Source organism: Dermochelys coriacea, chromosome 11 (assembly GCF_009764565.3).
Source record: "Dermochelys coriacea isolate rDerCor1 chromosome 11, rDerCor1.pri.v4, whole genome shotgun sequence".
NCBI classification, from domain to species: domain Eukaryota; kingdom Metazoa; phylum Chordata; order Testudines; family Dermochelyidae; genus Dermochelys; species Dermochelys coriacea.
Window position 1 is genome coordinate 57,714,005 of NC_050078.2, and position 14,339 is coordinate 57,728,343.

Sequence of the window (14,339 nt, forward strand, 5' to 3'; positions counted from 1 at the left end):
TTTAAAACTCACTACTGATACTCTGAAAAACAAGATTAAATGGAGAACATAGACTATAGGTGAGTCGCATCATACGCACGTTTAACTTACGCGAATTCAACTATATGCGCTTGGCAAAAAAAAAAAAAAAAGAACAACAAGATACCTGTAAATAGGGCAGGCGATTCCACCCACCATTCCACTCAATGAGCGTATGCCCCAGAGTGAACATGAGATGGGAGACATGAATCTGCTGTTCCCTAAGTCGGTCTTAGTTCCCGCATGCCTCTCATAGTGTGAGCATCTCGCCACGCTGAGTGTGATTTGTGTTTAAAGATATATATTTTTCATACAACATGGCCCCTAAACGCAAGCCAACTACTTCATCTGGTGCTCAACCAAAGAAACAGCAATCTGTTGCAACGTTGGAGGAAAAACTGGCCGTGTTGGACTTATTGAGAGACTGTATGTCGGTCTCCAACTTGGCGCGTAAATATGGCTGCAACCAATCTAGAATCTGTGCCATCAAGATTCGAGAGAAAGAAATTCGTCAAGCCGTGGCATCAAGTGCTCCAATAACTGCTAAGATGTCGAGCCAGGTGCATGATAAGACTTTAATGAACACTGAAAAGGCATTAAACTTATGGCTGGAAGACATGAACCGTAAACGTCTGCCTATCGATGGCAACACGTTGCGAGAAAAGGCTCTTAGCCTCTATGCGCTGTTCACACCTCCCGCCGAAGAGAGACAGCCTTCTGGTGAGAAGGAATTCAAAGCCAGCCAAGGTTGGCTTAACAGTTTTAGGAACCGCTTCAACCTCAAAAACATGCAGACTACTGGTAAAGCTGCATCTGTCAATGAAGTGGCAGCAAAAGCCTACCCTGAACAATTAAAGAAAAATCATAGAAGAAAAGGGCTATCTTTCGGAACAGGTTTTTAATGCTGATGAGACTGAGCTCTTCTGGAAAAAAATGCCCAACTGCACTTACATTTCGAAATCAGGAAGACAAGCCCATGGCTTCAAAGCGGCTAAAGACCGTGTGACTGTGTTGTTTTGTGGCAATGCGGCTGGGCATTTAATAAAGCCGGGCTTGCTCTACAGGGCTGAAAATCCCTATGCCCTAAAAGGCAAGAACAAAAATCTCCTGCTTGTGTTCTTGCAATCAAATAAAAAGGCTTGGGTGATGGCAGCATTATTTCTGGATTGGTTCCACAAGTGTTTCATTCCGGAGGTCAAGCAGTACATCGAAGAGAAAGGACTTGACTTTCAAGTGTTGCTGATCGTAGACAATACTCCTGGCCTCCCTGCGACACTCCGGTTTCCGCATAAAGACATTGAAGTCGTCTTTCTCCGCCCCCCAATACCACTTCCATTCTCAACCAAGATTTAGTGTTTCAAGGCCACGTACACGAGGCTTACATTCTCACCGATACGTAGCGCTATGGATGCTGATCCCAATCTTAATGTGATGGAGTGCCAGAAGTCCTTCAACATTGCCGACTGCATCACTTATATTAAACAGGCAATGGATGCAATCAAGCCTGAAACAGTCAATGCATGTTGGCGAAACCTATGGAAAGAATCTGTGAATGATTTTAAGGTTTTCCCGACCATTGACAAAGAAGTGAAACACATTGTTCAGGTGGCCAGGCAAGTGGGTGGTGATGACTTCATTGACATCCTTGAGGAAGAAATTGAAGAATTAATTGTGAGCCACAGAAAAACATTGACTAATGAAGAATTAGAGGAATTGATAAAATCGTCTACAGAAGACAAAGAGGATGATGACGACGACGAACAGGAAGAGCCAGCAAGTTGGAATCTTCATAAATTTGCTGAAATGTTCCAAGCAGCAAAACACTTGAATGATTTAATTTCTGAATACGATCCCTCTATGGAACGAAGCCTCAAAATCACACATAGTATTACGGATGATTCGAGACCGTATCAAGAAATGTTTGAGCAGCTCAAGAGACAACAGCAACAGTTGCCGATCACCATGTTTTTCAAGGAAAAACAACCAGCAGCAGGTGAGCCTACGCAATCAATTTCTCGAGCTGAACTAGAGTCAACCACTTCATCTACGACTCGCTCTCCGTCACCCAAGCTGTCACCTCCGTCTCCTGGATCGACATCAAGCCCTGATGACCCCCTGTACTTACCCCCATAATTAAAAATACAGTACTGTAAAATTATATTTTGCATATGTACTCTATTTACTGTACATTACTGTATACATTATACACATTACTGTACAGGGTTGTATACACAAAACCATGTACAGTATACTGTACTTTATAGGCGATTTAAGGGATTTTCAAGGGTAATTTTGACTATATGCGATTTTCACCTTACGCGCTGACTTTAGAACTTAATTCCCATGTAAGATGCGACTCCACTGTATATCAATCTGTTTGGAAAGAGATCTAAATTGAAAGCCATATAATAATATATTGAGAATTCATATTTGGTTGACAGTATAGTTGGGAATAGCGCACGCGTGTGTGTGCGCATGTGCGTGTGCAAGATAGATAGAGTCATATATATGACATATATATATATATATATATATTATATATACACATATATACATATATATATAAAAAATGACCGTTAAGAGTGAAATGTGTCAACTATCCTCCAATAAGCAGAGTAGGAAAGCTTAACAGGCACCCCGTCGTGCCTAGATCTTCTTTTTGTGTCCTTCTGCCATAGCCATAGATTTTTCCAGAGTTGGACATATGATAGGGCCCGGTGTCTCGTCCTGGCAAGATCTTCCATGGTGCATGGTTCCTTCAGGAACCTAGATAAATCCTTGCTAATTATTTTTAGTTAGATCCACTCTCCCACATACACAGTGATATAGATTATAGATTTTTTCTTTGAAACATGTATTCACAACAGGATTTTTCCAATTTTTGTTTAAAAGAAGTGTGTAAATAGATCAAGACCTGTGCAAAGATGATTTGGATTCATTTTTAAAAGCCATAAAAATCTTCTACACCGAACTGAAGGGTCTAAGTTCAGGAAAGCAGTAATAAGCCACAGAGCATCTCATCCATAAGTCAACAATTCAGATTTTACTCCAGTCAATAGCAATTGAAAGCCCTTGCCACAAAAGAACTTTAGAACTCACAGTCCAGATCCTCACAGACAGTGTTAACCTAACAAAAGCTGATTAATATAAGCGGCACCTCTCTTTGCAGAGACACCAAGGATGGAATGATTAAGGAGACCAGACTACTCCCTCACCTTTACAAATGGTCTTTCTAGAAAGAGAGGTGAAGCACACTGACAGGGTTGGGAAGCTTGTACAGACACTGCCAATATTTTATCTGTTCATTGGATAGAACAGAGGATTTCAGTCTCCAGAGCTCTCAGTCCGGCAACTTTTACAGCAAAAAAATTACATAAAAAGTTAAGGACTTGATAGCAATCACATTACAGTATAGAACATGAGAGAGCTGGGAGACAGATATATTTCTGACAGCTTTTTTTCTATTGTACATTTTACTGCAACCATTCATGTGCACTTCAGGAAAACATTAAATTTACCTTTGTGTGGGTGGCAGTGGCTCTCAATGTAGATTTTAAAAGCTTGGTATATCTAAAAATAAAACAAAACAAACAAACCCAAGAAACATTTATTCACTTGCATTTCCAAAGGAACTAGTTAGTTAATATCAATTTTGTTTAATTCAGTATTTTTACCTGGCAAAAGTGTTGGAGCTGTACATTGTAAATTAGACCAGAAGAATTTAATACAATTTTGCTTGAAGAAAGCCCTGTAGAAATGACAACCCTATATTATTTCCAATTAGTAAATCTAGAAAAGTAAAGGACTGTAGACTGATTTGCTTGAAAAGTTCACTACATCTAAGGTTTTTCTTGGAAGCTGAGATATTGTATATCAGGTGTACATATAAAGTATTTATGAAATTCCTAATAGTAAGAGGGTGAAATAAGGCTTGCTTAATAGGAAATTATCTTTAAACTTACTAAAAGATTGATCTTTGGAGTTATTTTAAGGCCAAATTTATTACTCAAAATATGCCAACAAATGCAGTTTTCAAGTTTTGCAAGAGCAGTGCATTATACCTACCAAAAGAAAAAAGATGTGTTACAGGAAGTTGTACTGTTCGGGAATCCTCTTTAAAGAATTCACAGTCCAAAGTAAACTGCAACATAGACATATTATTTTATTGCATAGATTGGAAATGAACATAAAGCTAGAGCACTGAGTCTGGCCATACTCTCTTCAGAACCCCAGGCAGACGACAACTTTCAAAGGTTGCTGCAAGTCATGTTTCCATGGTTCACTTACAGTGGCTGGCCAGCCGTTGGTTCAGCCACTAGCAGAAGCCAGAACAGCTTTAGAGTAGCTTGCTCTGATTTTCACCCAGCTGCAATGTATTGCAGCATGGCCAAAGCGCTTGTATCTCTAAGTCAGTGCCTCCTACTCTGGGCACAAGAGGGTTATATATGGCTGGCTGTGCCCCTCAAGGATTCTGACACACAAGAAGAATATTTAGCTGACCAATTATGTCAGCTTTAACTATGCTTTATGCCCCTGGAGCAGCACAAATGGACTGAGCTGAGAAGAGAATCTGGTGCACAATCTATAAAATATATTCTCTCACCTCACCTGAAAACCAGTATTTCCCACTTTCCTTTATAAAAGTGTTTTTCAAGCTGTTTATAGTATGCCCTATAAGTTAAAAGAAAGATGGTCTCTCTATGAAACAATCTCCCTTATTATTCATGATTATACAGACCACTACTCTTACATTCTCAATCACAAAACATCTTTGTCACAGCTACTGCAGCTGCTTACATGAAAACATAGTACTAGGAAAGTATTCATGTGTATTGATCTGTCTTAAAAATAAGCAGATGAACAGGAGGAGGAGAGCTAGAACCATAAGCAAGAAGCAGTTCAAAAATCACTGCTCTACAATATACAATCTGTAACTCATGTTAGGAATTATGGCTACTTTCGGTAGACTAGATGTTAAATTAGTTGAAAAATCTACCTTTGAATCACGTACTGTAGGACAGAACTATGTAAAAGATATTTAGAGCAACTCTCAATATTTAATACATTTTTCTTGCAACCAATAATGACCAAATATAGTATTCATTTATCTTGAACAGATGCTGAATAAAGTGTTTTTAAAAGTCTCATCTTTGTTACCTTATTGCCATTAATAGCTGGTACATAAATTACAAGATTGGAGAAAGAAGGATATTCCTGAAGTTTCAGAGTTACAACCTAAAGTAGGAAACAAAAATTATTTACAGTAAAAGTATAGTTTGGTTCAGTTAAAAACCTCAGGTGAGAGCCTCACTCCTACTTCAAATCTTTTATGTGGGGTAAGGGGCCCTAAAAACCTCATATCTGGCCAGGGGAGAAACTTGCAAGCCCTGGTATTACGGGAGTATGCCAGGGCAGGGCCAGAGCATACTGTGCTATTAAGATTCCAAGAAGCAATGCAGGCCATGGGGCTGCCTCAGGAGGTTGCTGAAACTGAGAAAGGCTCCCCAGGCTGTCTAAATTATGCCAGGGCCTGCTCCATCTCCTACAGATGACTGGGAGTGCTCAAAAGAAGACCTAGAGCTACCATCTCACAGCACACACCACCAGCACTGAGTTCTGTGCTGTGCCTCTTGAAGGTACATCACAGAATCTCACACCTAAATGTGAATACTTGTAATCATTGTAAGCTTCCCAAATAGCAGCAGTTACAATTAAAGGAAAAACAGTTCATCTGTAAGTGTTCTGCATTAAAAGAGTGCTGTGTAGTATCATGAACTAAACTGTATACCACATCATGTACTCTAAACTGAAGTTTAATATAAATGTTGAAAGACTGTACACAACTCTTTAGATATGGCCCAATCCTGCTCCTATTAAAAAGCTACAGGTAAAACATTTTATTACGAATTTCCAGTTACAGATTTCAGATACAGTAGGTGCTGAAGGAATTATGATGAGATACACCCTTAAATTGCATATATTTGGACAGCAGTTGAGAAATGGATTACTATAACTACCACTGTTCATGTACTGTCACTCCCATGGATTATTAACTTAGATAAATATTCTCCTGCTTTGATGAATATGTAGCATTGTAGTTTCATTAACGATTGCATATCACACAATATTCAGTCTGTTTGAACCCTGTTGCTGTCTTTAGCACAGTTTGCAGCCACACAGATATCAACTTTAGAAGTGAAGGAAAATGCCTGCCCATAGAGGAGAACTATACAAAGTCTACAAGATATAAAATACATGCTAAGCCTTCTGCCTTAAGAAAGGGAGTTAAGGGAAATCTCCCAAGAGTAGAATGTCAGAAGAAGGTACTGACTTTGCCAACAGTTAAGTCTCATTCTAGAACACAAACACAATTTAGAGTCTATTTGTTTCCTTTGATTATAAACCCAAGATGATTTTTGAACACAATTTTATTGCTATAGTTTTAGTTTAACAAACTACAATGTTCTTTTACATTTTCTATAGGCTTAACAATGAATTGCCAAATTTTTTAATATTTGCTTTTGAAAACTTCAATATGGACTTTTAACCTGAACTCCAGCTTAGAATAATTTATTGTAGGAACAAACATCACTTTCATATACCCTCAAAAATTAAGATAATTTCCCACTCCCCCAGTAGCATATATCCCAAGAGGAAACCTGGCTTACAAATCATATCAATTCTATACAACATGTGAATGTATTAAATTATTCATAAACCCACACAAAACTTCTTCATGTAAATGCTCACTCCATTTTGTTGCAACAAAATAATGTATAGTACAATTTACCTTAACAGTTGGCAGTAACTCAGCTTTCTGGGATAAATCAAAACCTTCCAGGCTGTAAAAGTTAAAATACTTTAAAGTGCAAATATACAAAATGCACATATTCATTATGAAAGGAGCAAGCAGTAAGAGTGTATTAATGCACCAATCTCTCTCTATAGAAATGCACAAGGTTAAAAACCGGACACAGGTCTAGGTCTACTATAGTTAAGGCTCGGTGTTTGTCACAGAGGTCACGGATTCTGTCACAGGAGCTGCCAGATCAGCTCTCACACCCCCTGGGCCAGGCACACCGGCTGCTGCTGGGGCAGACTCGGTCCCCCACTCCACCCCCCAGCAGCAGGAGTTAGGGTGGGGGCTCACAGCTGGGGTGCGGGGGGCACTTCCCGGAAGAGTGACAGCAACTCCTCCCCTCAGCTCCTAGCTCCATATGCTGCCTTCGCCCCCAGGCACCACCCCTGCAGCTCCCATTGCCCACGGTTCGCAGCCAATGGGAGCTGCAGAACCGGGTCTTGGGGCACAGTGGCGACAGCACACTGAGCTAGGGTTGCCACTTTCCAGGAGCTGGGAGCATGCCCCAGCCCCACCAACACCCCACTTCCCAGCACTCGCGGCATCCCCCTGGGACACACCCTTCTCCTCAGTACCTGCAGCACCCCCAGGGCTGCCCTTCCAAGGGGTCCCTCCCCAAGTTTTAGTCAGGGGTATATAGTAAAAGTCATGGACAAGTCACGGGCTGTGAATTTTTTGTTTACTGCCCTTGACCTGTCCATGACTTTTACTAAAAATACTCGTGACTAAAACATAGCCTTAACTATAGTTAACTGAACAATTGTCCGTATACCACACATTATAATTTAGCAATCTAAAGTAATTTACGACTCAAAGAGCAGAGATGTTGCAAATCTGATTTCAGACATATTGGCAGAGCTGTATAGGTATCAGTACCTCTGCATTCACAAGATCTGGTTGTTATTAGCCTCAACATGTTGAAGCATAATGAAAACACTTAATGAACTGATATCTGCATTTGTACTGAAGTAATGCACAATAAGTAAAAGCATCCACTGTTCTCACAGCTTAAGAGATTTTATAAAAAAGTCTACCATATGTAACCTCAGCTTTGCCTATTGGTGCAAACCTTTCAGGTGGCAGTTCAAAGTGGATATTGAACCTATATGTTAATGAATTTACTCTAGGTCAGTGTGATAAATGAGGGGGAGGAAGGGTAAGCTCCCTTTTATGGACACCCAGCCAGCCAGTAGCTATAAAATCCCTCTTAGGAGCTGTTCTCTAATTGCTCTACCTTAAAGGGTTAAAAAGTCTCACTGCTATGTTTAAATAAAAGGAAGCGAGTGGGCACCTGGCCAAAAGAGCCAATAGGAAGGCTAGAACTTTTTAAAATTGAAACAAGACTCCCCTTTTGTCTGTCTGTTGTTGATCTCCCAGGGAGAGGCAGACAGGGCAGAGCTATGCTATAAAAAGCTTGGACCAGGTATGAAAAAATCATCAGTATCATACCTAGAAACTACTCATTTAAAACCCCAGATATGTAAGTAGATCAGGAAATGTCTAGGAAGACTCAATTAGGTTTATCCCTTTGATTTTGTTATGGCTTGTGGATTCCTCTGTGCTAACCCCAGGTGCTTTTGTTTTGCTTGTGACCTTTAAAATGGACCTCAAGAAAGCTATTCTTGATGATTAATCCTTGTAGTTGTTCTTTTAAAATCTAGCAATAGCCTGAGTTCCCAGATGTATTTTCTTCCTTTTTTTTAATTAATAAAATTTACCTTTTTTAAGAACAGAATTGGATTTTTGTGTCTTAGAGGTTTGTGCACATGATTTTTAATTAACTGGGGGCAACAGCTGATTTCCTCCCCCCCCAGCTCTTCCCCAAAGCTGGGGGGGCGATGGTGGTGGTAGTGAAAGGTACCCCACAGAAAGGAATTCCCAAGTGCACTTCCTGGGCTCTAAAAGGGGTTCTGCACTTGGGTGGTGACAGCATTGACCAATCCAAGGTCAGAGAAAAGCTGTTACCTTGGGAGTTTAATACAAGCCTGGAGTGGCCAGTATTAATTTTTAGAATCCTTGCAGGCCCCCACCTTCTGCACTTGAAGTGCCAGATTGGGGAATTAGCCTTGACAGTCAGCTACACATATTTTAAACAAAAACCCAGACATTTCTCAAAGATTAATAGATTCCAGGCCAGAAGGCACCACTGTGATTGAGTATGACCTTCTGTATAACGCGGCCATAAAACTTCCATAAACTAATTCCTAGAGAAAATCTTTTAGAAGACAATCCAATCTTGATTTAAAAATGGTCAGTGATTGAGAATCCACAACCACATTTGAAACTGTTCCAGATCCCTTTAAATGGTGCTGTTTGACTATTTGGACTTAACTCACAATAAAAAAAAAAAGATATAGTTAATTAGACTTAATGGCCCCAACTCCCTGTACTGGCTGAGCTTGATACAGATCCGGAGAGTGTGCAAAGGGGTTACAAAAAGACACCTTTGTGGTTCCTAATCCAATGCAGGGCAATTATAACACCTGGGGTATCAAGTGGCCATACAAGCACCCTGGCCATGCTCCCTTACTTCTGGCCCAGAATACAGAGGCATAGGACCACTACACTGGCCCTATGCCAAACGGGGATTCCCCCAACCCAAGCAGTAGATTCAATTTGCTTTAACACAGCTCTGAGCTGTTGGAGTGCAACAAAGCAGATTTAAAAAGGCTAGTGAATCTGGCCCTAAAAATGGTTTCAATTTGCATTAATTTGTTACAAATTCCAAAATTTATCAATTAAACCTGACAATCTAATTTGCTAAAATGAAGTTGCTAAAACAAGTACATCCATTTCTAAATGGTGAATCTTGCCCATATGCTCAGGGTTTAGCTGATCGCCATATTTGGGGTTGGGAAGGAATTTTCCTCCAGGGCAGATTAGAAGAGGCCCTGGAGGTTCGCCTTCCTCTGTAGCATGGGGCACGGGTCACTTGCTGGAGGATTCTCTGCTCCTTGAAGTCTTTAAACCATGATTTGAGGACTTCAATAACTCAGACATAGGTGAGGTTTTTCGCAGGAGTGGGTAGGTGAGATTCTGTGGCCTGCGTTGTGCAGGAGGTCAGACTAGATGATCAGAATGGTCCCTTCTGACCTTAGTATCTATGAATCTATAAATGTCCTCAAGTGACAAATTCATAGTAGTAGTTAGGGAAGAAGATGATCATTCAGTCCATCCTTTGCATACAATGGATACAGTCCCATGACAGAGGACATATTAAAGTGATATTACATACAAGTTACGAACAAAACAAGTTACACTGCAATAAAAGTTGAGTTTTACCTTTTTTCTTTAAATACTAGGTCACTTAATATTGCTTTGAGTTTCTTTAAGTATCAAGAAAGCTGACTGTACATTATACCAGATAACAATGAATTTTAACAGCAGCAATCCTTCTTAAATCCCTATAGTTCTTCCTCCTAAATTGCTTTGTGTTGCATGACTGAATGCCCAAAATTGATCTTATAGTAACTAGTTAAATAAATTACAAAAACCCTTTGTACTCACCACACAGATGAACTACTATTTAAACAGCCATAAATCCAGCTACTTGTATCCTGTTAAATCAATAACATGTGAAAATGTGCATTACTACTTTAAATTTTATGTGAGTTTAAAATAAAAATATTGAACTTCACTCGAAAAAAGTTTAGAGTTAGTGTTGATGATCCACTCTTAATTTATACCTGCCTAACTGTGATACATCATCAGACATCACCCACTGTTCTAATCCTGCTTCAATACTTATAGACATCAACGTGTATTAAAAAGAGCAGACTTCAGTCTTCATTTCCCTATCCTTATCTATCACACATTTCTATAGTGGCCCTCACTATAACCACCAAGTGCTCCTAAGAGGGACTTTACACACTCAAACAAAACACAAAAATGCAGTTACTTATGAAGTACGATTCATCTCCTGTTTCCTTAGCTATTTAGTTGTAATCAATAAGATTTTTTAGCCTCTTTAGCAAAAAAGGCCAATATTCTGGGGGCGGGAAATGGTGTTCTACTTTTTGTTCCAAAAGAGAATTTCCAAAACTTCTCACAGAAGGGAACACCTGAGAAAAAAAAATCATATTGAAATAATCAAAACATTGTTTAAATTTTTTTTAAATGAAATTGAGCCCAGGAGCCCAAATTTTGAAGCCCCTGGCTCAGCGGCAGCTCCCAGGGCAGAAGGCTCCCAGATGGACTGGGAGCCTAGAAGCCCTGGGAACCATGGCTGAGCCAGGAGCCTCTAGGCATGGGAGTCAAGGATTTTGGTGTCTGGTATCATGGACTAGAAGCCTTGAGAACCACATCTCAAGCTGGGTCTCCCAGTGTTTCCACAGCTTCCAGGTTCCTGGCTCTGCAGCGGGGAGCAGGCTCCTGCTATACCCACGTCTCCAAGGGCTTCCAGGCTCCTAGTTCCGCAGCAGGGTGCCTCGAAGCCCTTGGGTCCCCAGCCATGGGGTAGTTTTTATGTCTGGGCTGCCCCAAAGCCATGAACCCTGGAAGCCCACTAACTGAGCTAGCAGGAAGCCAGGCAGGTTCCATTGGACCCCTGTATGTTTTGTCAGAAGTTCAAACCAGATGCATTTCTGTGACAAACTAGCATTTCCTGATGAAAACCTGCTTTGTTGCAAAATTCCTAATGGGCTCTAATACACCCAGCCTTATACCTCCTCCTTCTACGTGCACACTCAACATTATCACAATGAATGCAAAAGATCAGGACATTTAAAGGGCAATTTAGTCAAAATGAATTCAGGTAAGTCTGAAGTGATGCTGGTGGGAAGGGGGAACGATTATAGGAGCTAACCGAAACACTGACCTCTCCATTCCACTAAAGGCATCTACCCTCCATTCACCAAGGTTGTATGAAATCTTGGAGTCTTAGTGGACTCTTCACTAATCTCGAACATCTATGTAGAGAAATGCATTCTTCCACCTCCAGTTAAGAAACTACACTCCTCCTTTTCAAATGGAGGAGGTGAGTCAAAGTGATGCATATCTTTGCGTTGAGGTGAAACTACTGCAAATCATCATGTTTGAGGCTGAAAGTGGAAGAAACACAAACTCCAGTTGTATAGCACACAGTAGCCCAACTCCTCAACAGGAAAAACGGCTGAGAACACATTAACTGGTGGAGCTCCATACCTCTACTAACTCCCGGTTCATTTATATTGTTCTAGATAAGGCCCTTACTAGAGCCCCATTTTGGGATAGCCTCCCTATTCAGGAAGTCACTTAAGCACATGCTTTTCTGAATGAGGGCATAAGATGTGGCGTTGCTACATTAAAGACCCAAAGCTGCTGAAATTTGGAGTGGTGAACTGCAAAATTTATTATTGGCAACTCTAAGTCAGTCTTAGGGCTTATCTACATGAACAATTAGACCACAGGAAGCTGAGTTGCCACCGTCTAACTGTCCATGTGCTGACACGTGTTAACAGTTCGTTAAAATCTTAAAGTACCCTAACAAACTCTTAATGTGTCAGCAGGGCGCGCGCGCACACACACACACACACACACACACACACACACACACACACACAGTTAGACCTCAGCAAGTTAGAGTGGGGTAGATTCACACCTCAGCTTGTCGCCGTCCAATTGTTCATAAAGACAAGGCCTTAGTGTATATATATAGGTGCAGTACTTAGATACTATGATAATGAACACAGTAAACAATACTAAAAGGCATGTGCCCCAAACAAATAATAATAGGTTGGGATTACAGTAAAAAAAACTGTCTCTGTTTAATAATTACTGGACAAGTTAGCTCAATACAGCTGTTTAAATGGAAACAACAATTCAGTTTCATAAAGTTAAAATTGGGTAACAACAGATATATTTACAAAAATACAGAAAGCACGTATTTTCTCACCAACATACTGTTTTGACAGTGGACATGACTGTAGGTTTTTCTGTGGTTTGAAAGAGGAAACATAAAATATTTTCCATCAGATTCCTTAAAAGAAAAAATATTGCTTATTAGAAAAAACACAGAAATGACAAAATTGAAATTAGAAAAAGAAATTAATGCTACTTACATTATAAACGGTATAGGTCCATTTTGAGGATTTGATTTTAATCCAAATCAAAGTTCCTAGAAGTAAACCATATGCTTTATTTTGCTAACTTGTGTGTGATAAGAAAACCTTAATTCTAGTTGTATGTTACTGCAGGAATTGCTATTGAAGTGGGGGGAGGGGGAATATCTGACTAAATGATTAATGAAAAGCTAATCTATAAAATGATGTCAGTTATATTGTAAACTAAAGAAATGCAAAGATATGATTCACCTCCTCCTAGCCTATTTCAACAAAATTAAGCCTTGGTAGTTACTCCTGGGCTTTACAGCCATGGCTCCTCCTTGTTAACTTCCTAGCAGCCAGAGAATATCAAATAAGGAATTCTGCAGATGCCCCAACCCCAGAGAGGAGCCAATTCTTCATTATAGATTGGGTCTCCTTGCCCAGCTCTGTCAAGGGAAAGGAGCCATTGAATCTGCACATCTAGGCACCTAGGAATTCCCCAAGCAGCCAGAATGAGCATAGTGGCTTTACAACACATACATACCAACCCCCCACCAGGACAGGGGATGGACATGGGAAAGGCTATAGTCAGAACATCTGAACTCCAGCGGTTGCCTCCAGCCAGGCTTAAACTGGAACAACTTTTGTTTCCTGGCTATTCCCCAGAATCTGGGGAATGCAAAAGTGGCATTTTTTTGCCCCATGATGGTCCTCAATCAAGCCTAGTTCAGCTAGAAACAAGAATCAAGACCATAGTTTGTCACCATGCATTCCAAATGGCGTTTGAGTGGTGCCTAAAGAAAGAAAGTCTGTGCTTCAGCAATTCAGTAGTGAGAAGATTAACTCTTAGACAAAATGTATCCTTGGACCCTGGTCAAAGAATTAGACTTGCATACCTTTAAGTTCAGTAAGTGTTTCAGGATCTTCCTCAAAGAACTTTGCTGGGTGCCTTACAAAATGATGATTCAATACTAACATTCTCTTCTTTGGATCCTCAGTTATCTAAAAATACCAGACAACTTGTTAAAAATCTACTTAGCATTTACAAGAATTACCAAGACATTAAGCCAGCAATGCAGCTTTATTTACAGTAGAAGTCAGAGCTCCAAAAAGGCAGAGGATAATATAGTTTCTAATATTATTTCTAATATTATTTCTATTTCAATATCTGGAGCTAATAAAAATACTCTATTCATCTATATCCAATTACTGCTATATGCAAATTGCAACTGCTCGAACTATACAAAAAGTTAAAACTACGTATACATAGAACCAAAAAGCTTTAGCTATATTTATATAATATAATACAGAGACAGACACATAGATATCACCTTATGGTGCATGTATGTGATAAATTGCAGACCCATGTAACAAGTTAATTTTTCACGCACCTATAACTAAGGCTAAGATTTAGTCACGGGTATTTTTAGTAAAAGCCA

The 14,339-nt window shown here is 40.0% G+C and overlaps 1 protein-coding gene across 4 annotated transcripts in view; it reads right to left on the reverse strand.

The window, feature by feature from the left end:
- Window positions 1–14,339, reverse strand: part of PGAP1 (post-GPI attachment to proteins inositol deacylase 1) — an 80,736-nt gene that overhangs the window by 44,771 nt on the left and 21,626 nt on the right. For all 4 annotated transcript variants that reach the window (XM_038422520.2, XM_043505516.1, XM_043505518.1 and 1 more), the window contains exons 8-16: window positions 13,797–13,902; window positions 12,916–12,971; window positions 12,750–12,833; window positions 10,385–10,434; window positions 6,809–6,860; window positions 5,176–5,253; window positions 4,084–4,159; window positions 3,693–3,766; window positions 3,537–3,588 (exon numbers count right to left, since the gene is read on the reverse strand). In XM_038422520.2, coding sequence (XP_038278448.1) covers window positions 3,537–3,588; window positions 3,693–3,766; window positions 4,084–4,159; window positions 5,176–5,253; window positions 6,809–6,860; window positions 10,385–10,434; window positions 12,750–12,833; window positions 12,916–12,971; window positions 13,797–13,902 — 628 coding nt within the window. The remainder of the gene's footprint in view (window positions 1–3,536; window positions 3,589–3,692; window positions 3,767–4,083; window positions 4,160–5,175; window positions 5,254–6,808; window positions 6,861–10,384; window positions 10,435–12,749; window positions 12,834–12,915; window positions 12,972–13,796; window positions 13,903–14,339) is intronic.